Raw genomic sequence first — 22,636 nt, 5'->3', positions numbered from 1 at the left:
GGTTTGAATTTTATCGTTGCAAAGAGTATGATCAATTCTTGAAGGAATGCTGAAGTTCCAAATTATCAAATTTTATAATTTTTATTTCAAGGTTCCTTTAGATAACATCTAACTTCTTCATTATTATTCTGAATTTGCCCGTTTTTTTAACTCATATAATTACGTAATTACCAACGGTTCTTGTGATTAATCTTCCATATACAGCGAGAATGCTTACCTTAAAACCTTTTCGAGTGAGTAGCAGTTCACAAACGTGCGTAAAGTACTCTCTTTACGCACCGATGGGGAAAAATAACGACGTTGATCTGTACCGGTCCAATTTCAAATTGATTGCATATTATAAGTATAATACAGTCCACCATTAGTAAGAGGAAGTTATTAAAACCTTATTAATTATTATAATTACTAACAGAGGATAATTAGGTGCACGAATATTTTTTTACCCATTTATGCTGAGTGCTTTGTAAACGATGGAGAACACATAAACAAGAATTTTTTATTATTAGCTATTGCAGGAGCAGCAGCAACTCTTTCAGAGAATGAAATAATATAAACTATCGTCAACACGTAATTTGAAGAGAGATAACACTGTCTTGGAAAAATGAATATCGTTCTTGCTTTTTCCGAGAGTTTTGTATGGTAATGCTCATTGGATCGGTCAACAGATCTCTTATTTAAACACAATTATTTTGTCAAAACACTTCCATGTTTTTTTTTTCATCGCAACTTTTGATTATCTATATAGGGAGCCATAGATTTTATTTATTGAAATCAATAAAATTCACTTGACAACGAATAGATAGGGTAACGTCAAAGTTTTGTCAATATTTTTATTTGAATATACAGCGTCATCAGCAATTCGACCATTCCTTTCTGAAATTCTGTGAAAAGAGGTGAGTAAGTGAAATGTTTTCCAAGATTTTGATAGGTTCACTATGAAGGGAAGTGTGCTTACAATCATGGGTTTAAATTTGGATTTATTCTTGCTGATACCACCTTCTTATCGAAAGTCAAATATTTCAGGATATCCTAGTGAAAATACTCGATTTTGAAAATGATTGAATGCCTATGTTTTTCTCAATTTCATACCCACTTTTTGGTTTGTACAAAATTCACTGGCAAATCTTGAATTATGCTTGAGTTCTCTCTCTCTTTTTGCGCAGCACAGATTTTGTGCAGTATTTTAGAGTGTTCAAAAGTGTTAAGTAGGCTATTGATTTTGAGAAGGTCATTATTTATTGAACTTTATCAACTTTGAACCAACGAATATTATATTCTTTGTTTTGAAGTTGTGCTGGCACTAGAGATATGAACCCTCGACTTGTTCATAGACTAATAAAGGATAGAGGAGATGGACTGTACCATAAATAGAGTTTCAAATGAATTTTTAGATCTTAGCAAATCAATGAATGCCAGAGTTTTTTCAGTTCCGACAATGTCAGTTGTCACTTTCGAGAAACCTATACAACACATCGGATTGGCCGATTGGCAAGCGAAGCAGTGGCAGAACCAGCAGACCAACGACACGCGTAGAGATGAAGCCTTCAACTTGCGCCACGAAAGTCGACAACTGCGCAACGAAACGCGCATTAGGACCGACTGGGATACCTACCACAACAACGTCCGCCTAGCGGACAGAGTAAGACTTTAATTTTTATGGTTTCCTCACTACGAAAAACGTAGAGCCGCATCATATAAGAACATTTTATCTAGTTATCTCATTCATACCTGGAATTTTTGTTTCTTAAAATCACCCCACCTGGCTAAAAAACTTGGAAATTACCGAACAATGTAAAAAATCTGTGTTTTTCGCTTCCTCCCAGTCATAGACATAGAAACTATGTCTATGTCTCTATGTCTATGTCTAGGTCTATGCTCCCAGTAAACTTTCAACATAGACATAGAGACTATGTCTATGACTTTCAACACAGATTACAAGGAATTTCTTTGAAATCTGTGACTTTCAATTCTTCATCGATCAATATTCGAGTAAAGGGAATCGAAAATTTCAAACTTCCTGTCGCGTTTCAGGTAACCGAGCTAGACAGATGGAGGGACCTCCTGCAGGCCTGCCTGGACAGAGTCAATTCCGAGATCAACGCCCTGAAGGACGAGAAGTTTTCGACCGAGAGGGAAATCGACGCCCTGGGAATCCCCCTGAGCGTCGTGTCCGAGTGCATCTCGATGAGGGACAACAGGCTGGGGGCCGAACTGACCTACGACGACGCGGACACCGAGCTGAAGAAGGTGAATACGGCCTTGAGGATGCGATCAAGTTAGACTGCCAGTTAATTGCCCACGGTGCAACAGTGATAATCTGAGTGACATTGAAATAAGAAAAACCAGAATGCTTTCAATGGTTTAAGGCAAAGATTATAGAGTTAACTCTATAATCTTTGGGTTTAAGGCACATGAAACTCCGCATCAGCCTATTCACGCTGATTCAATGGACGAGTTCAGAAATGTTTGCCAACCTTGTAAATATTCGACAACACTCTTACAATAGAAATGATTTTTTTTTCAATATATTTGTGCCTTCCGGTTATTTCAAGCATTTTATAATCCTTGGTTTGTCGCCGGCCCTAAAATCCAAGTGATATAAAAGAAAATTCATATCGAATTTTCAAGGTAAGTGTTGACATTATTCAGGCGTTTTTTCGTGTTCCGTGCATTAAGTTTATGGTTTCATCCATAGACTGACGATTTATTTATTATTAGACTATGGTTTCATCACAGAACGCCTCAACTACTAATGTGTTCTGTGATGAAACCATAATAATAAATTATTAGTCAATGGATGAAACCATAAATATAATGCACGAAACACGAAAAAAACGCCCGAATAATGTCAAAACTTACCTCGAGAATACAATATAAATTTTCTTTCATATCACTTGAATTTGAGAGCCAGGAATATTCCAAGGATTTTAAAATACTTAAAGAAGCCGAAAGGTACAAATATAATTAAAAAAAAGTTTCCATTATGGTAGTGAATAGTCGAGTATTTAAAAGGTAGACAAACCTTTCTGAGCTCGCCCATTGAAGTGAATTAAACATTGTTGGATGCTATTTCTCGGATCGGCTATAGCACCCTGTTTTTCGTCCCATCAATTCAAGTTTTCTCCAAACGGCATTGACTATCATCATCCGAAAACCAGTAATTCGAATCTAAAACCGCTTAATCAACAGGAGTTATGCGTCGTGGAGGCTGTCAAGAAACACCTAATGGAACGCTGTCTGGCCGCATGGGAGAAAATCAACAAATTGCAAGAGGTCAAGTTCAAACTCGAGCTGGACTTGAACGATAAGACGGAAGCGAGGGAGGTCGATAAAGATCAACTGACGTTGGACAAGAACTGCGCCAACATCAGTCACAAGACGGATCCGCTTAGGATTGTCAAAAGGTGGTTATTTTTTTCTATGAAATTCTATTTCATTCTCTGGAAGGCGTTCGCACTGATATAATTTTGAAATAATATGAGAGATTCACGTTATTTTTTGACAATGAATCACCCCTTATATTGTTTTCGCCGTTTTCACAAATCAAAATAAAAAAACGTCAACAAAAGTCACATAAATCGGATTTTCCAAGATATCTCTCTCTATGTGCCTTTAATCATTTTTGCATAGAAATATTGTAGATAAGAAAATTCTCTGCAAGTTTTGCCTATAGCAATATTTTATACGTTCAACCGTTTTTGAGATATAGGACTCAGCTATACATGCCAAAGGAAACTACAATCCCGTATGCAGTCCTATAAATAGTACAGGGCTTTCCCATAATACGTTTCATTTTGAATTGCCCGCTATTTGGGCAGCTGTCAAAGTTGAAGCTGTAATTTTTTGACATTTGACAAGTGGAAACTACGCCATTACAAAAAATCAAACGATCTTATTGGAAAACCCGTTACACTTTATGGTCAAGTCAGTTAAGTGCCTCTCATGGTGTATAACACTCTATGATGCAACCAAAACTGTTATAAAAAAAGAAATTATGAAGAAGGTCCATTTGTTTCCAGTATTCATTGTATAGATAACAATTTTCAGTTCAATCCCCTACGAGTCATGGCTAGAACACTCACGCTACACCAAACTGCTGGCGGACAGCGAGCTCCAGGACACTTACAAACTGCGCGAAGCCCTCTTCGTGGTGAGAGAACGCTCTAGAAACGACATGAGGGCGCAGAGGGACACCGTGGACTTCACCCTGCGAAAGAGGATTTACGAGACGCAGAAGGCGAGAAACGAACTGGAATGGCAGCAGAAGAAGATGAGGGAGGAGATGGAGAGGGTCCAAGCCGAGATCATCAACCTGGAGAACTCCATCCAGGATAAGGAGGACGCCATGAAGCTGGCGGAGACTAGGCTGGAGAACAGGTCGTACAGGCCCGGCTTCGAGCTAGCGAGGGACGAAGCAGAGAACGGTCTGAAGGACGAGGTTATGCAGCTGAAGCAGACCCTGGCGGACATCTTCAACAAGCTGAATTGCGCCAAGGCCACTTATAACGCTTTGGAGGATCAGCAGCTGATCATCGATAAGGACCTGGCGAATAAAAGTCAGTCGCTGATGACGGACGTGAGGTGTTTGGACATGAGGATCAGGTTAAGAACTGGGGAGTTCGCTGGACCGGCGACCGATACCGACAGGAACATCGTCTTGACTAGGATGGAGAACGAAATCCCTCCAAATTGAGGGATTTGTATTGGTTCGCTTTCGTGTGTTCGATAGTATCAAATTTTTGACGTCTTTGTGTTGCTCTGTGTACTAGAAAGTGTTCGATTAGATAAAGATGAATGTGTTCAAATGAAATTCAAGTGTCAAATAAACATTTCTGAATTTATCTCTGAAGTTTGTCGTGTTCGTTTACAAACACCCTGTAAATCTGGAGTAAAAACAGTTTTCCACTTTTTCTATACCCTAACATTTTCTATAACCTAACTACTCTCCATAAACCTAACCCACAGATAAAAGAGGAGCTAACCTAACCTAACTTCTTATCGTTCTTGTGGAATCCTAATTGGAATACATAAAAAGATGCGTGTTATTTTAATTATAAATTGATATGTTCGATGTTGTATCATCAAAGAAAATTCGACGCTGAGCATGGTTTCGAACTTATTTCGCCTCTTCTCAAAAAATAAGCAGCGGCCACTTAATTAAATAGAAAAAATAGGGACCACAGAGAAGACCAATAGGTCCGAAACCATAGACATAGAGACTATGTCAATATCCGAAACTACACTCATTCAACCATTAAGGAGAACAATAATAAAAGTTGAATATGTATAAGTTTCTGTGTCGCCGAAAGAAAAAACGCTATAAAATAAATTAAAAAAAAAAATAAAATAATTTATTGATCCCTTTAGACATAACATTGATGTATGGGATAGGTCAACACTTCTACATATAACATCAGTTAATCCTACAAATAAAACTCATAGGTATTTAAATCAGCATAAGTATGTATACTTGTGTATACAAACAAATAAAATGTTTAAAACAATACGACCCGATAAATGAACAAAAATATACGAAAGAACTGATAACACACAAAATTATAGGGAAAAATCTAGATTAATTCAATAGTTTTATCACTCAGGTATTCCGCAACACTGTAATAAGCTTTCCTTAAAAGAAGTTTTTTAATTTTATTTTTGAAAGAAACTTGATTGATGTTTTTGAAGACAGATGGAAGATGGTTATAAAGTAATATTCCTTGATATAAGGCAGAGGATTCAAATTTTGCTGTTGGATTCAAATTTTGCTGTAATATATATAAATAAAGCATTTCAGAAATAAATACGAATCTAAGAAAAAATTATTGATACCATTAATTTCCATTTATCGCTAATGAATATGCATACAATGCCTTCCATTCCTTCAAAATCATTGTAAGAATTACTAGAAGTGAGTCGAACAACTTGTTTGATCTTAATCCGACAGAAAAATCCTTTGTTTATTGCCACATATACCCTATATCCAATGTTAATGGCCAATTTGAAAGTCAAAGTGGTTATACATAATTTCATTTGAGAACTTTCCGACAATTTAAAAGATTAATTCAAGTTCCACACTGTCCAATGCGTGCTCGATTTCTCATGGGGAATCCCATGAAAATGTTTGGACACCGCGGATTACGGTATTTCAAATTCTCCACTTTCAACGCCGCAGAGTAAAAGCAATTAACATCTGCAAGGTTTGTCCAATGATACCGACCAGATTCTGCAGTTATGTGGATTTTACGATTGACGTCATCATCACATTTAGATGATGGAGTGCAAGAGCAGAAACTCGATTCTGCACGGTATTAAGTTAGGGGGATTCCTTGAATGTTTTTAGAAATTCCTAGTGAAAACTATACAGGGTGAGTTTTTGACTCGTACAAATACTTTAACAGTAGATTCTGGAGGTCAAAAGAAACACTTTATTCCCTTACCATTTTTTTCGACTCGGCTCGGTTTAAAAGATACAGGCTGTTAAAAAACCATAAAAAATTATTGTTAGTTCCATCTCACAAACGGTTTTAACAGGATATCACCTACCACCCCCAGTTTTCTCATTATGACCATTACGTACCATTAAAACACCAACTCTTGAAACTAAGTTGGACTTTATCTAATAATGAATATTTGAACGTCTTGTAAAATAAAAGTATTCCTCATATTTTCTAGTATAATGCGCCGTTTTCGAGCAATTTGATGTTAAAAAATTAAAAAGTATCTGTGAAATTTTAAAAATTGTATACTTTGGCTGAATACAACTCTGTTTAAAAGATCCACAGATATGGAGTGTCAGAGATTTAGCTAGTTATTCTGAAGGTAATTTGGTTTTTCTAGGGGTGGCACACAGCTCATTATGAAAACTTTAAATGACTATATCTTTTTATAAGGGCCGAATCGGGAAAAATGGTGTATATGCATATCTACTGGTGGCTGAAGAAATGAAATCGGGACTATCAGAATAAGTCAACTCAAGAAATGAGGTAAGCACTGTAGTGAAGCGCTTGTAGTTCTTCAAATGCATAAACAGGTAGGTCATCCATCCAGTTCATGAGCTCGCCGAACACTGCTCGGCGTGTATTTCCGAAAATGCAAATTGGTACTTTGCTATTACAGAATGTTTTGAAAGTTCTGCAAAATTTACATTAATAAAAAAAATTTGGAATGAAATCCTGAAATTTCGAAGCATCCCATAACGTTATGAAGTTATTCAATTCGTCTAATGATTGCAACCGTATACCAGGAAGCTGATAAATACGTTGATTGGTTCCATTGAAATGTTTTCTACAGTTAAGTGCAAAAAAATAAAAAATATAACAATTGATTCAGTTCCTTTGATGTATATTTATCAGTGTCAACCAATTATTGCTGTTTTTATTCATAATAATTCATACAATATGGTGTGATATATGTGTATATTTTTTCAAGCAATCGTTGAAATGAGGAATTTATTATATTGCGAAACAATGATCAATCAACTGATGATGATTCAAGAAAAAATGCCAAGTTATGATTCATGCCGTCATGCCGAAGAAATAAATATATTATTCAAGTTGATCTGTTTGAAAGCAAGGATTCATATTTACAAACGCCAGAATCACGACGCTTCAAGCGTTTATGAAAACTTCTATCTACTTATACAGGGTGGTCCAGATCGTAACCAAGAAATTTAAACCACGTCTTCTACATCAAAAATAAGCCCTAGTTTGTCATATAAACATATGTCGAGAAATGTTTCCTCTCCGAGATACGGGGTGTTAAAATTATTAAAAAAAAAATGTATTTTATTAACTTTCACACTGCTTGAAATATTTTTATGAAATTAGAGACATAGGTTTTGAGCATGAGGGAGCACTTTTTGCATAATATCATTTTTTTATTCTACCAGTGGCGTCCGTACTGCAGCGAGACTGGATCTTTTCAGATAAAAAAATGATACGCCACTGGTTTTTCCGACAATAAAAATTACTATCTAAATCCTTATTCAATTTGAAGCAAATTCAGTCTCTTGACTTTTTGCTGTACGTGGCACCGTTTCCGGTTAAAAAAATAAAACACATTCTCATGCATGAAGAAATCGCCAAAATTTGATATGGTAGGTACATAATAATAATAAGACTATTTTTGCTATATCAAATTTTGGCGATTTCTTCATGCTTGAGAATGTGTTTTATTTGTTTAACAGGAAATGGTGCCTCGTCCAGCAAAAAGTCAAAAGACCGAATTTGCTCCAAATTAAATGAGGATTTAAATAGTAATTTTTATTGTCGGAAAAACCAGTGGCGTATAATTTTTGTTATTTGAAAATATTCAGACTAGCTGCAGTCCGGACGCCACTGGTAGAATAGAAAAGAAATGATATGCAAAAAGTGCTCCTTGACGCTCAAAACCTATGTATCAAATTTCATAAAAATATTTCAAGCAGTGTGAAAGTTATTAATAAAAAACTTTTTTTTTTCTATAATTTTAACACCCCGTATCTCGGAGAGGAAACATTTCTCGGCATATGTTTATATGACAAACTAGGGCTTATTTTTGATGTAGAATACGTGGTTAAAATTTCTTGGTTACGATCTGGACCACCCTGCATATGGGGGTATATATAGTCACGTAAATGGGGGTGCATAGCAAATGCTTATCAACAATGAAGAAAAAATTAGTAGAAAAATATATTTATTAGCAGATAAAGTTTACACGACCATGAATGAGATCTATCTTAAATTGATACCTCAGAGATTCAACCAGTTTATTTTCAAAAAGACAGACTGCTTGCCTACAGTTCACATCCCATTTTATCTTCTTTCCTATCTCTGGCGTGGCGATTGCACCGGTAGAAATCACATTATGATCGTTTGTTTCACCATGTAACCACTCTACCCAAACAACAACTCCATTGCATTCTTGCTTACTGAAAAATGGACAAATATCTAAGTTCCCCAGAAGATAACATCGTTATTAAGAGGGGAGAATGAGAATCAATGTGCGGCGTATTTTCGTTAAATTTTATGCCAAAGCTCATTTTATCAGTTTTCCTTCTACTACCAATGTAGTTTTCCGATAGTTAATTATCCAATGAAAAACTGGACTCAAGATATGATCGAGTAGCATCATTGTTTTTCTCATAGGGCCAAGCCATATTTTATCGATCGATAAGTCGAACGGAGCACCAGTCGGCGATGCTATACTCCATTCACATTTATTTTAGCAGTCAGTTGGCCATGAAATAATTTTCTCAAGTTTTTGTGACTAGAACGGAGTAAAGTTAGCACTCATGAAATGTCGTTAATGTCATAACGCCGTTGCCACAACTAATATCAATTTTTATTACGAAAATGCCGAAAGTGATTGAAAAAAGAGACAGGGTTTCAGGAAGTGCTATTAGAATTCAGGTCCGCTCATTCAAATAGTTATACCCTGATATTCTAAAATCCACAATACGTCAGACGGTAGCGAACTTATTTCAATGTAAGAGAATTTATTTAATGTTTCATCTGAATCTGAACAATCAGAAAGATTGTGATTGAAGAGGATGACAAAGAATTTCCTTCTATTGGGAGACTCAAAAAAGTGGTGGCATTTGAGAATTTTATGTTTGAGTGAGTTAATGCGAAAAGTTAACTACAGGATTTTCGATTAATGTCATCATAGAATAAGTTCCCGAAAATTGATTTTTCTATTTTTCATTTGACTTGTCCTATACATTGCAAATGTCTTAAGGTACCAATAAATACCTAATTATTATTTTTATATCAATGTATTACAATGAACAGCCACAAATACGCGCCAGTTGTCCTGTTAATTGTTTATTCATGTGAAATTTTTGTTCAAAGGTGAAGTTCATCTTGACTTGAAACTTCCTTTAATTCTTTTTACCTATATTGATGCAAGATGATTTTTGTTGAAGAATTTAACATTCTGCATCATATGGATTTCATATTCGGGTTAATATTTTTGAAATCTACAACTGATGTAACGTATTCAAACTTTAGCCAAAGAAAATAACGAACATTAACTCTCCTCAAGCTAGTGCATATTATGATATTATACTGATCTCTTGCAATTTCCATGCAAATAACTGGATTTGGTATGCCTTCAATCAGTTTGTATAAACTTCAATTATGTTCATCACATATTTTCCGAAAAGATTCGTCATTGGGATAAAATACGTAATAACAGAACGGGCAACATAGCGTTGATTTAAAACCCAAAAATGCTTTGACAAGCGTCATAACCCCACATTGAGTTCCAAAATGGTCGTCACGGCGTGATGTGTACCTTTCCACGCGTCCCATTTTGGGGCTCCAAAAAGTAGAAATATTCGAAAATAATATTTTAACTCAACGACTAAGATAATAATAGAAAATAGTTTGATGTAAATTGTGGGTATGGTTATGTGATTATGTTGCTACTTTGTGATTGTTGAACACCGCGTGACTTGTTAAAAACTATTTTTGGGGATTGGTTCTACCAAGCCTCCTGCAGTTCCTCGGGACCCCAGGAATACAACGACCAAGAACCTAACTGAGATTGGGTACATAGCCTCACTGTGCTGAGCCCAGATTACCGTCATTCTGGTTTAGAGGGGCTGCTAGCCGGGATGATGTGATTACCAAGAAATTAGAATAGAATAACCCCACATTTTCGTACTATACAGAGTGAAATGTGTCAAATTTCCATGGCCAACCGAGTGCTAAAATAAAAGTGAATGAAGTATATATTATCCGACTTGACTGAGCGCGAACTTTCTTTTCAAACCATCATTTTTGGCTGTGTTGACAGTTTCGATTGTCAATGTGCAATGAACGGAACGGATTAAGTCGAAATTTAGTATTAGGTGTGAATGAATATTTACAAGAAATCACCCATGAATTTTTCGCAACTATTCATATGTAGAGCAAATATTTCAATAGAGTCAATAAAAAATCTAACCTCTCAATTTGCAGATATCCTGATGAATGTTGGACTATTGAGTTATCTCTAGAAAAATCCATACGGAAAAGCTCTTTAACTGAACTCAAAGCTGTTGCAGGATACTCCCACAGTGGTTGAGCTTCAACCATTTCATCACATATATTTGAAGATTCCTGGAATAGAATGAAGCTACCGATCATTCACACACCTTCAACACCCTCCAGTTCTCACCTGTATCAATTTATCAAAGTTAACCATTTTGAAACCCTCACATTCTTTCAAAGGTGCACGGATTTTGTGAAGATCATCAAATTGAACAGCTATTGCTTTGACACAAGCAGCTTTGGGGAAGATTTTCACATCCTCCTTCAGAATTGATTTAACTTTTTTCAAGACGAAATGCAAGTGCACATTGTCCCAGGGCAGAATACTTGAAGTGAAATAAGGTTCTGATAAAACTACATCTATAGAACCATGCGGTACCATGATCAGCAAATGCTTGAGATCTTTAAACAAAAGTACATTGTTTAGATTATTTTCCAAAATGAAATCTAGCATTATTCTATAAGAGTAACAGTTATCATCCAAAATATAAATTTTGTTTGCATTGAACTTTGAGGCAATTAAACTTAGGTAAAAGCCATTACTTATGACCAAAATATTTTTATCCTTCACTTCATGTCTCATGACATCTATAAGTACTTTTTTTCTGTGCCCGTCATTTATTTGAGCAATCCTACTTCTTGGGAATGTATGAAACGAACAACTACAAGATGGTACATCATACTCTTCTTCCTCAAATTTCGAATTCTTCTTTATGTTGAACCATAAAGAGTACTCATCATGGACAGCCAATAAATTCAGTTCTTCACCTTCTACGAATTTTCTCTCCTTAGGAAAGTAGTAAGCTGCTTGCATCCAATGGTCTCTCCAAGGAATCTTAACACTCTTATCATTCCTAGACAAAGGATGGTCCCAATATGGAGCACAACTGAGTATAATTTTATTTTCAAAATCCATTTTCAAATCCCACCATATAAATACAGCCTGTGCTTTACCATCACATTCTGCTTTCGCAGTCTTAATAATTGTTCGCTTCAATGGAATGTAACTAGACCAATTGAACTCGAAAATCGGGGTAGGTTTCATAAGGGTTTTAAATGAATTTATCGATAACTGACTCAATTGAAAGTCGTGTACAGCTGCAGAACCAGAACAATACTTTATGCTGTTGGGAACTTCAAGCAGAAGCTGGCCATCTTCATCATACACATCGGCCATCCTATTCCATTTATGGGCAAAGGGGCATTCCACAATTTGTGCATATATCGTTGCGGAATTTGGTATAACTATACAATCTTTTGTGAGTAAAAATTCGTGAGCATGATTGAATGTTGACAGAGCGCCTTCTCCGATCAATTCAGTATCAAAAACTTCAGTAACTAAAATATTACACTTCTCATCTAAATCCCCATCTTCACCTACCGTTAAATCAACCGACTTCTTAGGAATTACTTTTATTTTATCCTTGAAGCCATTCAATTCTATCAAGTCGACCGCACAATCACTAATTGGCTTAAAAGCCTCACAAGCAGATACTTTGTCTGCACCATTCCTCACAGCCATCATCGACAAAAGTCCTGTTCCAGTTCCTATGTCAAGAACTACAGCTTTTTGCCCATCCCTGTGTTTTTTTTCAATAGCGACTTTCAAAGCAGCTTCATACATTTGATTCCTTTCAGTATCATGCAGCATATCAGCGAAAGAAGATCTTGCAATCTCTTGAAGACAGTCGAAGTCCTCATGTTCTGAAACTAATTCTATTGATCCAGTGAGGATATTTTTTTTCGCAACCAACAATTCCATTTCGTTGAAGGAATTAAATTCTGACTGCGTACGAATGTATGAAAAGAATGTTCACTTTTTCATTAAATCGGCAATTTTTTTAACACTTTTTTTAAGGTTAAGGCGGCGAATTTGACGTAAGCATAGAAAGTTGAAAATCTTCTTACGAACTCTCACCGAAGAGGAGGTTCCTCCAAAGAGGAAGGAGTTAATCTTTGGTTCCTCTTTGCCCGACACTCTACTCTTCACTCTCACAGAACACAGAACTGCTAGATTTCAAACATTGAAAGTAAGAAAACGACTTAAATCAGGAGGAACACTTTATAAAAATCAGTTTTATGTCTAAACCTTAAATTAAATTCAATTTTCACAATTTAAAATGCGTATCTCGTTCTGATATCTTCCAATTTCTTCGACACCTCAGCAGGCGTTTTTTCCAAATTTTGCGCTATACTCTTCTGTTTGGCCGGCTCCAAAGAATTATACTGCTCGCATAAATCTCCATCGATAACATTCTTGACAGGATAATAATAACTCCGGAAAGAAAGATGCTCCCTGCCACACAGTGGAGAATTTTCGCTACGCATGTGCATCTCCAGATGCTGGAAGAAGTCGTGGTCTTCGTGCGCGGTGAAAGGTACTAATACGCCAACCGTCCCAGAAAGAGTTGTGTAAATCAAGGACTCGGAACCTCCCGGAATAAGGGTCGCTTTCTGGAGGGAGGTTACGGTTTCTCCCACATGGAAGGATGCTAACGTTTCAGTTTTCTGCGAAGCGCCATTCAGAAGGCCTCTGTCCCACAGGGCCTTGTGGCCGGTTGGATCTTCTTCTACGTCGTCACTAACATTGGGCGGTAGCCTAAGAATAAGTCAGGTGCATTGAAAATTAATCGAAAAAGCTCAACTGTCAAATCTGTCAACTGTCAATTCTGACATCACTCAAATCTGACATATGACAATTGTCAATTCTGAAATATGACAACTGTCAATTCTGACATCTGTCAAATCTGACAACTTGAATGACAGATAAGGTTAGGTTTTCATACTACATCATATTGAGAAGTAGACTCACCTGAGTATAGCAAAATTGCCGAACTTATCGGCAGTAGCAACCGAATCATAGTCACACACAGCGGTGCATGTTATCCATCTGGGATGGGTATCGTCGGCGAAAATGATGAGCTGATTCTCTACTCTTTTATACCTAACCATCAGTACGGATTCTTGAACATCCGAGACAAATATCCTCTTGCCCATCGCTAGGATGTTAACTATGAGGTTGGGAATGTGTTTGTTCTCGCATTTCCTCAGAAGTTTCTTCTTGCCCATATCGTATAGACGCAACATCCTTCCGATTCCCGCTAGCAGTCTTCCGTTATAAGAACACAGAGCCATCGGCACCTAGAATTGATCAAAATAATATTAAAAGCAATTGACGATCAAATTTGATTCCAGTTTGCATTCAACTGACCTCATCAACTGGCGTCCTGTGCACCAATTCCAACTCCCTTCCTGTTGTATTCACTTTGTACGTGTCCAGAAAACCGGAATTGCATTGTCTGGGGTTCAATTGGAAATCCTTAGCTACGCCCACAATGAGGAACCACTGATGTTCCGGTTGACCGTGGAATTTGACCAGACACAAGGACATGGCCGCTTCGTTCTGCTCGAGCCTCAACAATTTGTAACACGTCCCGTGTACAGGATCCAAAATTTTTATAGTGGAGGCCCACATACCTTTAAAAAAGTAAACAAGACATTTGAAATTATTAACATTTCATCTAAAGGAGGGACAAGGTGGGATCCAACCAATAAATGTCAAAATCTTGACGGGACCTTGCCGACTTGATTGTCAAATTATATACATACCATGCCCAGCTTTGGGCGCTGAAAAGATGTTCTCTGGCAGGTCCTCGTTCAGGAAAGCGTCAGCCATCTCCTTCGCCAGTTCTTGCTCCTCCTCACCGGCGGCTTCTTTCATCTCTTCCGCCATTTGTAACCTTCTCTGTTTCTTCGTTTCCTCAGTATAGGCATTGTGTTCGGTTTCGATGACAAGAAGATTGTTTGTTTCCGGATGAATTATGAATTTCCTGGGGGTGTATTCCAATGGGAAGGATACCTGATTGAAAACGGCCCCTAACTTTTCCAGAGCCAAAATTCTCAGAGTGTTGGTAGAAATAGCTACGATACCTACAAATTGAGGATGTTATTGATCGCCGTTTGGTCAAAAACAAGTTCTCTCACCCTCTGGACACTGCTCGGAACTGAAGCCTGATGCATATTCCAAACTCTCGTAGGAAAGCGGGGTTAAGTAAAAACGATTTTGGTAATAATAACTGAGCCAAGATCTACTGCTCATGGCCAAAACTGCTTCTGATTGCTGCATCCTTATCCTGAACAATTTGACTGGTCTTGATCCCAAATATCTTGTACGAGTATCTGTTAGGTCGCCTAAGAATAAAATCGTTAAATTTGAGTATATCATCGATAATTTACATCTGTCGGTTCAATAAATCCTATGGAAAGCATATAAAAATGTTACCTGTAATGGGATCTAACACGGTCCTCAACAGAGCACCGTTCTGCAGTCCAATGTTGAGGTACAGGCTGCTAGTAGTGCTAGCAGCAGCTGCGTTATCTGGGTCTCTTTCTGTGCAGCCCATCTGTACAATGCAAAGGGATTCAGCGCAAACCGGCAACGCTTCCATTGATCTGGGTGCTAAGCCGTCATTTGGATCGAGAGAAATAATCCTGACAGTGCTATCGGACAGACCCACGGCCAAGAAACGCGATCTCTGTTCACCGGGTGGTACGCTTCCCAAAGCCATGCAGAGCACGTCAGAGTTCATTCTTTTCCTGAAATATTTATTGATTTGGAAGAACTAGGTAGCCGGAAGATCCACCATATCAGAAGATATACTGTTTCAGCAAATACAACTCATCGAATTGGAAAAACATATGAATTAATTTTAATATAACCAATAAAAATAAATATGAAAACCCATCAAAAAATCTATGACGACCATCATGCAATCTCTACAATTCGTTCTCTAAAGAAAAAATCGATAAAATCCGTTAGAATCGAAAAAAACATTGAAAGATCCGAAAAACGTCATTGATCATTTTCAATGGTGAATGCCCAGTCGAATGTTACGCCTATGTCTGACATCGGCGTACAATGTGAAGTTAGCCGAACTCTGTAAATTCTATGGTTTGTTCTAATGACTTGTGATATGTTGTCGATTTTCGTATATTTTTCTAAAATAATTTCGTTCATCGCCATTCAAAAAGGAGAAATTTGGTCGAGAATGACATCGGTCGACTTGTGACATAGGCTAAAAGTAAAACCCTACTTTGTACCAGCGAAATTCCATACAACGAATATGATGACACTTTCTTAACTTTGCACGATTTTAGGCTATTACTTTTATTCTTTTCAAATGGGAAATGAGGCTAGAAATATTTTTCTGTTACCAATCAAAAGCTCTTCCTTGTATACGCAACATTCCATGTCGACTTACCTTTCTTTATATTCATGCAGCTGACCGGTGGGATCCATCTCGAAATAAGCTAGTTCTCCGCCAGACAGAGCAATCACCACTTGACGTTGATTTACAGCACACTTAACTATGGTCTTCTTTCCAGGTGCCTTCCACTCATTCACACGTTTATCAGCACATATATGTCTTATTCCATCAGGATAAACCTATTCAAATTTTTTTTAACGCTAAATTACATAAATTCACAGAAAACTCAACGTCATTACTCTCATAACAACAAATAATTACATCATATTACTAAATTTCAAGGACAATTTCGATATAGTAGATAATTCAATAACACTCACCTGTACTAGAGCATCATCACTTAAAGCAGAACACGATAAAGTAGGTGTAGTTCCCAAGAATCCACTATCTGTAACTTCCTCTACCGTTTCTCCAATACTCAATACCAGCGTGGCATTTCCGAAAGATACAATAATATAGGCATCATATTCATCATCGCTCCTTTTTTTCACCGTCCACACAGCATTTGGGTTACCTGGCAGTTCTGAGACAGCCATTTCAGACACTTCCAATCCGTGCCTCAATACTCTTAGAGAAGAGCGAGGGCCCCTACCGCACATCATATATAGCTGGGGGGTATCTTCCCCCGCTAAATCTGCTACTTTACTACATAAAATTGGAGAGAGGGACTCTATCTCATCAACTAATACTAGATTTCTCAAGCTTCTTGGTGCAAAGAAGAAAGTATCACCCTCTTCCAATGGCATAGCCGAGCTGAATTCTAGCTCATCATCGTCATCTCCTAGATGAGCAATTTGGTATAGGTAATGGTTGCCAAACTCAGAGGCAACAAATAAGAAACCTGTTTTCAACACGCACATTGCTGTTGCCACAGGAACTGTATCAAAATATTTCAGTTTTATTTCAGTGACCATGTCGTCTTCACTTTCTAATGTGATTTTAAAGATATCACCTTGTTCAGTTTGTGCCAAGAAAAAGAACATGGACTTAGTTTTGTGTGTTGCAGAGCAAACAAATATCATTCCTAGAAGAGAACGTCAATGTAATATTGCAATAATAAGAAACCAGAAGTTTTATTAAAAACTGAACTTACCTCTCTCAGGATCATCAAGATCATTTCTCCGCCTAGGGATAGGGCATCGAATGTCGTGCTGATCTCCTAAGTTTTTATAAGTTAAATAATTTTCAGAACAAATTAAAACACCGGAAGGTCCATCATAACCACCTGGCACAGTAACAAGGAAATTTGCGTGTTCTTCTAAGGGTTCCGAATATTTTCTGACGACATGATTTGTCCCCAAATGCAATTCATAAAAAGTCAATGTTTGTTGGGTTTTTTGTGCAGCTTCCCCTGTTGGATCTGAATCTGCATCTTCATAATCAATTTCCAGGCACGCAAATGTAGGATTATCAAATCCTACATCAACTCCAACCATATGATAAACTAAGGTATTACTTTTGTGTGCTTCTAATGGTGAAGAAATAGTCAGACGTGCCTGAGCATCTCTGTTCAAAATATATGCTAGTTTCTGTTTCTCAACAGCACCTATCATTACAGCTCTACCTCTAGGATCTGCTGCAAGATACTGACCTGGCACTATTCGCCTCACCCCAGATTTACCAAACGTTTCTTGGTGGACTTTTTCGAATAGATTTTTCTGCGGCATGTACTCTAAAATCACTATTCTTCCAGAATCTGATCCCACTATTACATAATCTTTGGTTCCACCAGTTAATCGGAAAGGCATAAGAGACCTAATAATACCAAAAACTTCTGTAGAGAGCAAAGTGTGAACTTTGCCGGTATTAGGATCTGGCCTTAAAACTTCCAAGATTTTGCCTCGAGATATAACAATCTCTTGCATTTTCGTTCCTGAGAAATTGCCATATATTGCGTGTGTTATTGCTGTTGCCTTTTGTAACGTGAGATTATACAAATGCATGTTGATGTACAATTATTTCTACACAATTTTAATTGACAAATTAACCTTCTATCTTCGCAAAACAAGTTTATTTACCAGATAATTCCATAAATTATCTAAAAACTTTGACCGGGTATCTGACTTTATTATGAAGCCATCTTCACAGACAGATAACACCGTTCGTATAATTGAGGTTGGAATACAAAAATAAAAACTTTTGACAGTGCATCTGTGGTTAATCTATCAAATAGTTCATAGAAGTAGTAGATTAAATGGCCCAAAATGGTCACAGAAGTGTTTACATAACCTCAAAAGCGAATTCTGTACATTTTATAAAAAATAGAAATATTTTGGGTATCCATAATTTTGGTCTTGCAAAATGATAACTTATGAATTATGTCTTTTATTCCGACTTATGCCAAAGGTCTTTTGATTCAAAGTGCATGAGAATTCATATTTAACACTACATTGTTCTTTTTAGACTGAATTAGTCTCATCCTTGAAACGGACTGCGAATGCTATTTATGATAAAGGGGGCATTTTGAGAAAACTAGAAAATTTGGGCACAAGGGATACTCCTCACAAAATCAGTGCACATGGGATGGTTCATCGCAAAGCGAGGTTATTATACTGAATATTTTGAAGCAATTAAACACGACTTCTCCCCAAACTAATCATTGATTTTTAGTTGCTTTGTTTATGAAATCAATGTACCTCCAACAAAACTAGAAGACCTTAATGAAGAATTGGGTCGAGATGTTGATATAGTCAGAAGACATATATTCAAGAAAAATACTTTTGATGAGGTGAAAGAGTGTACCTTGCATGAAGAGATGCTACCTGTACCATATAGAAAAGATGTCCAGGATTTGTTAGAGCAAGCTAGAAAATTAGATAAACCTAAATTTGTATATGGGAATAATCTTGATCACTATCCGTTCCAGAAATAAACATATATAAAATACAGTGTGAATGTGAAAACAAAATGAAGAAAAGGTAGATGAAATAAACGATGAAACTTTTTAATACTTTCTCTTAAACCTAATGGTCAATTAGTAAAACATTGAAATCACATCAATATTTATAATACAACTTTTCGACATTGAACACAAGTTACAAAATTTCACTGAAATTGAATGACTCCACCCAACTTAGTTTACACTAACATCCAAACATTCACCCATTAAAATTGTCAGTTCCCTTTTCTTGAACCCGTACTATATGTGAAATATTTGTTCTCATTTAAAAAAAAAATCACCATTTTCTCCTTCTTTTCTTATACCCTTTTCCGAACCAACCGGGTTGAACTTTATTTTTATCAGTCTGCTCTTTATTTTCTTCCTCTTCGTCAGTTGTGTAATCACAACATACACAAATATTCGGTTTATTTTTCTTTTCAATTTTACTGTAGCGAAATTGTTGTGCGACAAAAACACCTTCCGTTGAAGGATAAAACAAACATTCGTAAGATTTTAAGTGGTCATAGCAATATTCACAAGAAGGTTTTTCACTATTAACAACTTTTTTCTCAATCTTGATTTCTTCTTTAGAATAAGGAACTGGATTTATAATACTGTGTAGGCCGGAATATAACCAACTAGATTCGTATGGATAAGAATAATAAATATTGTAATCGCTCCTATAAAATTCGTTTTGATAATACCTATTGCAATGATTGCTCATGATCGACACTAGATTATTCACATGTTGACTATTAGAGTTGGAAGAAATGGAATTAGTCTGAACACTTGAAGTATCTAAAATGCTACTAATAGAGAAAGCGCTCCTGAACTGGATACTTTCATTTTCTACCTCTTTGCAGTCTTTGCTAGGTCTATTGCTCTCCAATAGTTTATCACAGTACTTTTGAGTATTATTTTGTGAGAGATCATTACAGTTTTTTTTACAGTCTTTGTCATTTCCTAACTTTTGTACTTGGAGTGTTTCGTCAGGCTCTTCCTTTTTTATTTCTTCTTCCATTGTGTCCTTCAAAAACGGCTGTGACGTGGTATGCATCTCTAATACTGATAGTTTGCTGCAGTGATAATAGATGGGATCTTTTCTTCTGTCATAACTCGGTGGAGAAATTCCTGTTAAAAAATTTAAGTTGAAAACACAAGAGGTAGGTACCTCATAAATTAAAAAATCAAATAAATTTAGCATAAAAAAAAAGAAGAAAAATAAAATACTTTCACTGACCTAAACAGTCCATGACAGCTTTCATGACCTCATCACATCTTCCATTAATTTTCTCATTTGCACAGTCATCTTTAGGGGTCCATTGTAAATTCACTATATACAAATTAGGCCTCTTTTTAACTGGTTTATCCATTTGCCACAACCAAGGGTACTTCTTCAGTACCTTTAAACTTGAACCTAGACACAAGATTGTTGTTGCTTTTTTTGCATTTTGACAAGCACCTTTCCAATTCAGAGGCCACTGAAGTTTTCCTCTTTCTCCAAAATGGACTATGGTGTCTTCAAGTGGACTATTACATATATAACATTTTCTCGATGTTTTGTGGAAAAAACGGGACGTATTTTCTGTCACATCAAAGGATCTCCAGTATTCTTTGTGAGGCTTACAATTTTTACAGACTTCTAAGTACATATTGCCATGTAGCTCCGATAAAGCTGTCCTAGGTAACCCAGACCTCAAGTGCAGACCATCACAATTTTGAGAAACAACATACTTGAGAACATTCTGCTTATACAATTCATATAAAGCCATGTGAGTATAAGTTGGTTCAGCAACACTCAAATCATGATTGCTGTAAAAAAAAAGGAATAGTTTCCTTAATTGTTCGAAAAAATTTTCCCATCAAAGAGGACGTAGAAACTTGAAGATGGATATTTAAAATTACATTCAAGCTCCCAATATCAACCTCCAAAATGCCACAGCCTACTTGATGAAAAATTTTTCAGAACATTTTCTAAAATATTTTTCAACCAACCCTATATCTTTGCCTTGTTGTAGACGGGTCCAAATACCATTAGGCCCTCGATAATCAGGAATTTTGGCAGAAGTACTTATTCCTGCACCAGTGTAAACAACAAGATATTGGGACTGAGCAATAGCTTGTGCTAATTTCTCACATTTAGTCTTCAATATTTCAGGAGGATCTTCATATTCCTCCAATCTCTTCTTCACCTCTTCTCTCTTCTTCAACCTCAGTAAAACTTCCTCTACTTGCTCAGATGATTCCAGAAGGACTTTCTCCTCCTCTGATGTGCGATCAGCTACGTTTTTTTGGAGGATAGTTGATATCTGTAAAACATACTTTGTATGATTCCTTCAACACAGAGCAATCAAAAATACCTTTCTCAAAGTGGCATTTTTTTGTTCCTTGGCACATATCTTCTTTGACTGGAATTTATTGGCTCTAGGTAATCTATACCTGTTATAGAATTGCCCTGATTCAGTATCAACATTTTCTTGGGAATCACTTTCATCATTATATGTTATTTCCATTATTTATTACAATAAAAATTTCATTTTAAGAATACAACACAAATCCGCAAACACTTATCATGTGGGATGTCATGTGTGTGGTTGACTACATTTATATATTACTACAAGTTCACATCATGAATAACTTTTTCCAAACATATATTCAGGAAAAATATTGAAAATTTAGAAATTAATGAACTTGAAAAGAAATAAATACGCTTTCTGTTTTCTGTGGTCATTGGATCAATGATCTACTACATGAAATAAGAACTACCAAAGATTAAAAATTTTTTAACTACCGTGCACGGTAGAAAACGACAAACTTTAATTCAAAGAGGTTAATTAGATTATAACATAGACCCATTGAACTCTATGGGAACCATTAGTGATGGGCAATAACGTTATTTTTCACTAACGGTTATCAACCGTTATGGTTTTTTTTTAATAACGGTTGTTGATAACAGGTGAATACGTTATTTGCTCTGAAAACCGATAACATCTTCAAGGTTTGTCGATTAAGGGGTTTTCTCTACAAATTTAGGGTGTAAACGAGTCAGGACTGAGTTGGAAATTTTTGATTATAATTTTTGTGGATGTTTACTTCTTTCATTCATCTTAATGTTACATTAATGTGAAAAAAATTTACTTTTTTCTAAACCAGTGAAATACTTCGCAACTGATGAAAAATATTAGAGTATTCAATGTGTTCCCCAATATTTAAATAACCATTTTTCATTTGTTTTTTTCATCTGGATACTCTCATTACCCATTCGTCCTATTCCAAGTTCGATTTATTAATTCTATATAGCCAATAAAATAATACGCTAAAATCGGCTAATATCTGCGGTGAGTGCTCCTCCCGATATTTTATCCAATCTCATCACTTCGATGTGAACAACATAATGTACCAATAACAGCCTCCCATCCGCCCGCTAACGTAACAGAACCATCAATCGAGATCGAGAGTCGAGAATATGGCCA

The 22,636-nt window shown here is 36.4% G+C and overlaps 5 protein-coding genes across 7 annotated transcripts; 2 read left to right on the top strand and 3 right to left on the bottom strand.

The window, feature by feature from the left end:
• Window positions 1-753: 753 nt before the first annotated feature.
• Window positions 754-4,840, top strand: LOC123322796 (tektin-2). Of its 2 annotated transcripts, none has more exons than XM_044910813.1 (5): window positions 754-893; window positions 1,428-1,639; window positions 2,032-2,247; window positions 3,190-3,404; window positions 4,048-4,840. In XM_044910813.1, exons 2-5 carry the CDS (start codon window positions 1,436-1,438, stop codon window positions 4,691-4,693), a joined length of 1,281 nt encoding a protein of 426 aa, XP_044766748.1. In that variant the 5' UTR covers window positions 754-893; window positions 1,428-1,435; the 3' UTR covers window positions 4,694-4,840. The 2 variants fall into 2 exon arrangements, with proteins under 2 accessions (XP_044766748.1, XP_044766749.1); XM_044910814.1 differs by having other exon boundaries at window positions 798-893; window positions 1,419-1,639.
• Window positions 2,381-19,226, top strand: LOC123322797 (probable 28S ribosomal protein S6, mitochondrial). 2 transcript variants are annotated; one of them, XM_044910816.1, is made up of 4 exons: window positions 2,381-2,399; window positions 18,526-18,628; window positions 18,686-18,825; window positions 18,893-19,226. In XM_044910816.1, the coding sequence occupies exons 2-4, from the start codon at window positions 18,584-18,586 to the stop codon at window positions 19,152-19,154; spliced, it is 447 nt and encodes a 148-aa protein (XP_044766751.1). In that variant the 5' UTR covers window positions 2,381-2,399; window positions 18,526-18,583; the 3' UTR covers window positions 19,155-19,226. The 2 variants fall into 2 exon arrangements, with proteins under 2 accessions (XP_044766751.1, XP_044766750.1); XM_044910815.1 differs by lacking the exon at window positions 2,381-2,399 and having other exon boundaries at window positions 18,472-18,628.
• LOC123322794 (protein arginine N-methyltransferase 7) lies at window positions 8,657-12,900 on the bottom strand. The gene is made up of 3 exons (XM_044910811.1): window positions 11,143-12,900; window positions 10,930-11,084; window positions 8,657-8,908 (listed from the first exon to the last, which is right to left on the bottom strand). The coding sequence occupies exons 1-3, from the start codon at window positions 12,775-12,777 to the stop codon at window positions 8,677-8,679; spliced, it is 2,022 nt and encodes a 673-aa protein (XP_044766746.1). The 5' UTR covers window positions 12,778-12,900; the 3' UTR covers window positions 8,657-8,676.
• Window positions 13,064-18,376, bottom strand: LOC123322792 (splicing factor 3B subunit 3). Its single transcript, XM_044910810.1, has 9 exons — window positions 17,376-18,376; window positions 16,603-17,306; window positions 16,277-16,461; window positions 15,298-15,611; window positions 15,000-15,206; window positions 14,625-14,945; window positions 14,227-14,492; window positions 13,828-14,156; window positions 13,064-13,614 (listed from the first exon to the last, which is right to left on the bottom strand). The coding sequence occupies exons 1-9, from the start codon at window positions 18,223-18,225 to the stop codon at window positions 13,131-13,133; spliced, it is 3,660 nt and encodes a 1,219-aa protein (XP_044766745.1). The 5' UTR covers window positions 18,226-18,376; the 3' UTR covers window positions 13,064-13,130.
• Window positions 19,211-21,885, bottom strand: LOC123322795 (NAD-dependent protein deacetylase sirtuin-7). Its single transcript, XM_044910812.1, has 4 exons — window positions 21,524-21,885; window positions 21,159-21,472; window positions 20,404-20,975; window positions 19,211-20,294 (listed from the first exon to the last, which is right to left on the bottom strand). The coding sequence occupies exons 1-4, from the start codon at window positions 21,674-21,676 to the stop codon at window positions 19,459-19,461; spliced, it is 1,875 nt and encodes a 624-aa protein (XP_044766747.1). The 5' UTR covers window positions 21,677-21,885; the 3' UTR covers window positions 19,211-19,458.
• Between the last annotated feature and the right edge of the window lie 751 nt (window positions 21,886-22,636).

The sequence above is a fragment of the Coccinella septempunctata genome, chromosome 1, assembly GCF_907165205.1.
Source record: "Coccinella septempunctata chromosome 1, icCocSept1.1, whole genome shotgun sequence".
Lineage (NCBI taxonomy): Eukaryota > Metazoa > Arthropoda > Insecta > Coleoptera > Coccinellidae > Coccinella > Coccinella septempunctata.
This window is presented reverse-complemented; position numbering and strand designations above follow the sequence as displayed.

Excerpts from the sequence above, each read along its gene's own strand:
- LOC123322796 (XM_044910813.1), top strand. The coding sequence starts at position 1,436 with ATGTCAGTTGTCACTTTCGAGAAACCTATACAACACATCGGATTGGCC. Across the intron at positions 1,640-2,031 it reads ACGTCCGCCTAGCGGACAGA|GTAACCGAGCTAGACAGATG; the intron begins GTAAGACTTTAA and ends GTCGCGTTTCAG. Across the intron at positions 2,248-3,189 it reads CGGACACCGAGCTGAAGAAG|GAGTTATGCGTCGTGGAGGC; the intron begins GTGAATACGGCC and ends CTTAATCAACAG.
- LOC123322794 (XM_044910811.1), bottom strand. The coding sequence starts at position 12,777 with ATGGAATTGTTGGTTGCGAAAAAAAATATCCTCACTGGATCAATAGAA. Across the intron at positions 11,085-11,142 it reads ACTTTGATAAATTGATACAG|GAATCTTCAAATATATGTGA; the intron begins GTGAGAACTGGA and ends ATTCTATTCCAG. Across the intron at positions 8,909-10,929 it reads GGATATCTGCAAATTGAGAG|TAAGCAAGAATGCAATGGAG; the intron begins GTTAGATTTTTT and ends TCCATTTTTCAG.
- LOC123322792 (XM_044910810.1), bottom strand. The coding sequence starts at position 18,225 with ATGCATTTGTATAATCTCACGTTACAAAAGGCAACAGCAATAACACAC. Across the intron at positions 17,307-17,375 it reads TCTTGATGATCCTGAGAGAG|GAATGATATTTGTTTGCTCT; the intron begins GTAAGTTCAGTT and ends GTTCTCTTCTAG. Across the intron at positions 15,207-15,297 it reads CGTGTTAGATCCCATTACAG|GCGACCTAACAGATACTCGT; the intron begins GTAACATTTTTA and ends TTTTATTCTTAG.
- LOC123322797 (XM_044910816.1), top strand. The coding sequence starts at position 18,584 with ATGATAACTTATGAATTATGTCTTTTATTCCGACTTATGCCAAAG. Across the intron at positions 18,629-18,685 it reads TATTCCGACTTATGCCAAAG|ACTGAATTAGTCTCATCCTT; the intron begins GTCTTTTGATTC and ends TGTTCTTTTTAG. Across the intron at positions 18,826-18,892 it reads ATGGTTCATCGCAAAGCGAG|TTGCTTTGTTTATGAAATCA; the intron begins GTTATTATACTG and ends ATTGATTTTTAG.
- LOC123322795 (XM_044910812.1), bottom strand. The coding sequence starts at position 21,676 with ATGGAAATAACATATAATGATGAAAGTGATTCCCAAGAAAATGTTGAT. Across the intron at positions 20,976-21,158 it reads CAACAAGGCAAAGATATAGG|CAATCATGATTTGAGTGTTG; the intron begins GTTGGTTGAAAA and ends TTTTTTTTACAG. Across the intron at positions 20,295-20,403 it reads AGCTGTCATGGACTGTTTAG|GAATTTCTCCACCGAGTTAT; the intron begins GTCAGTGAAAGT and ends ATTTTTTAACAG.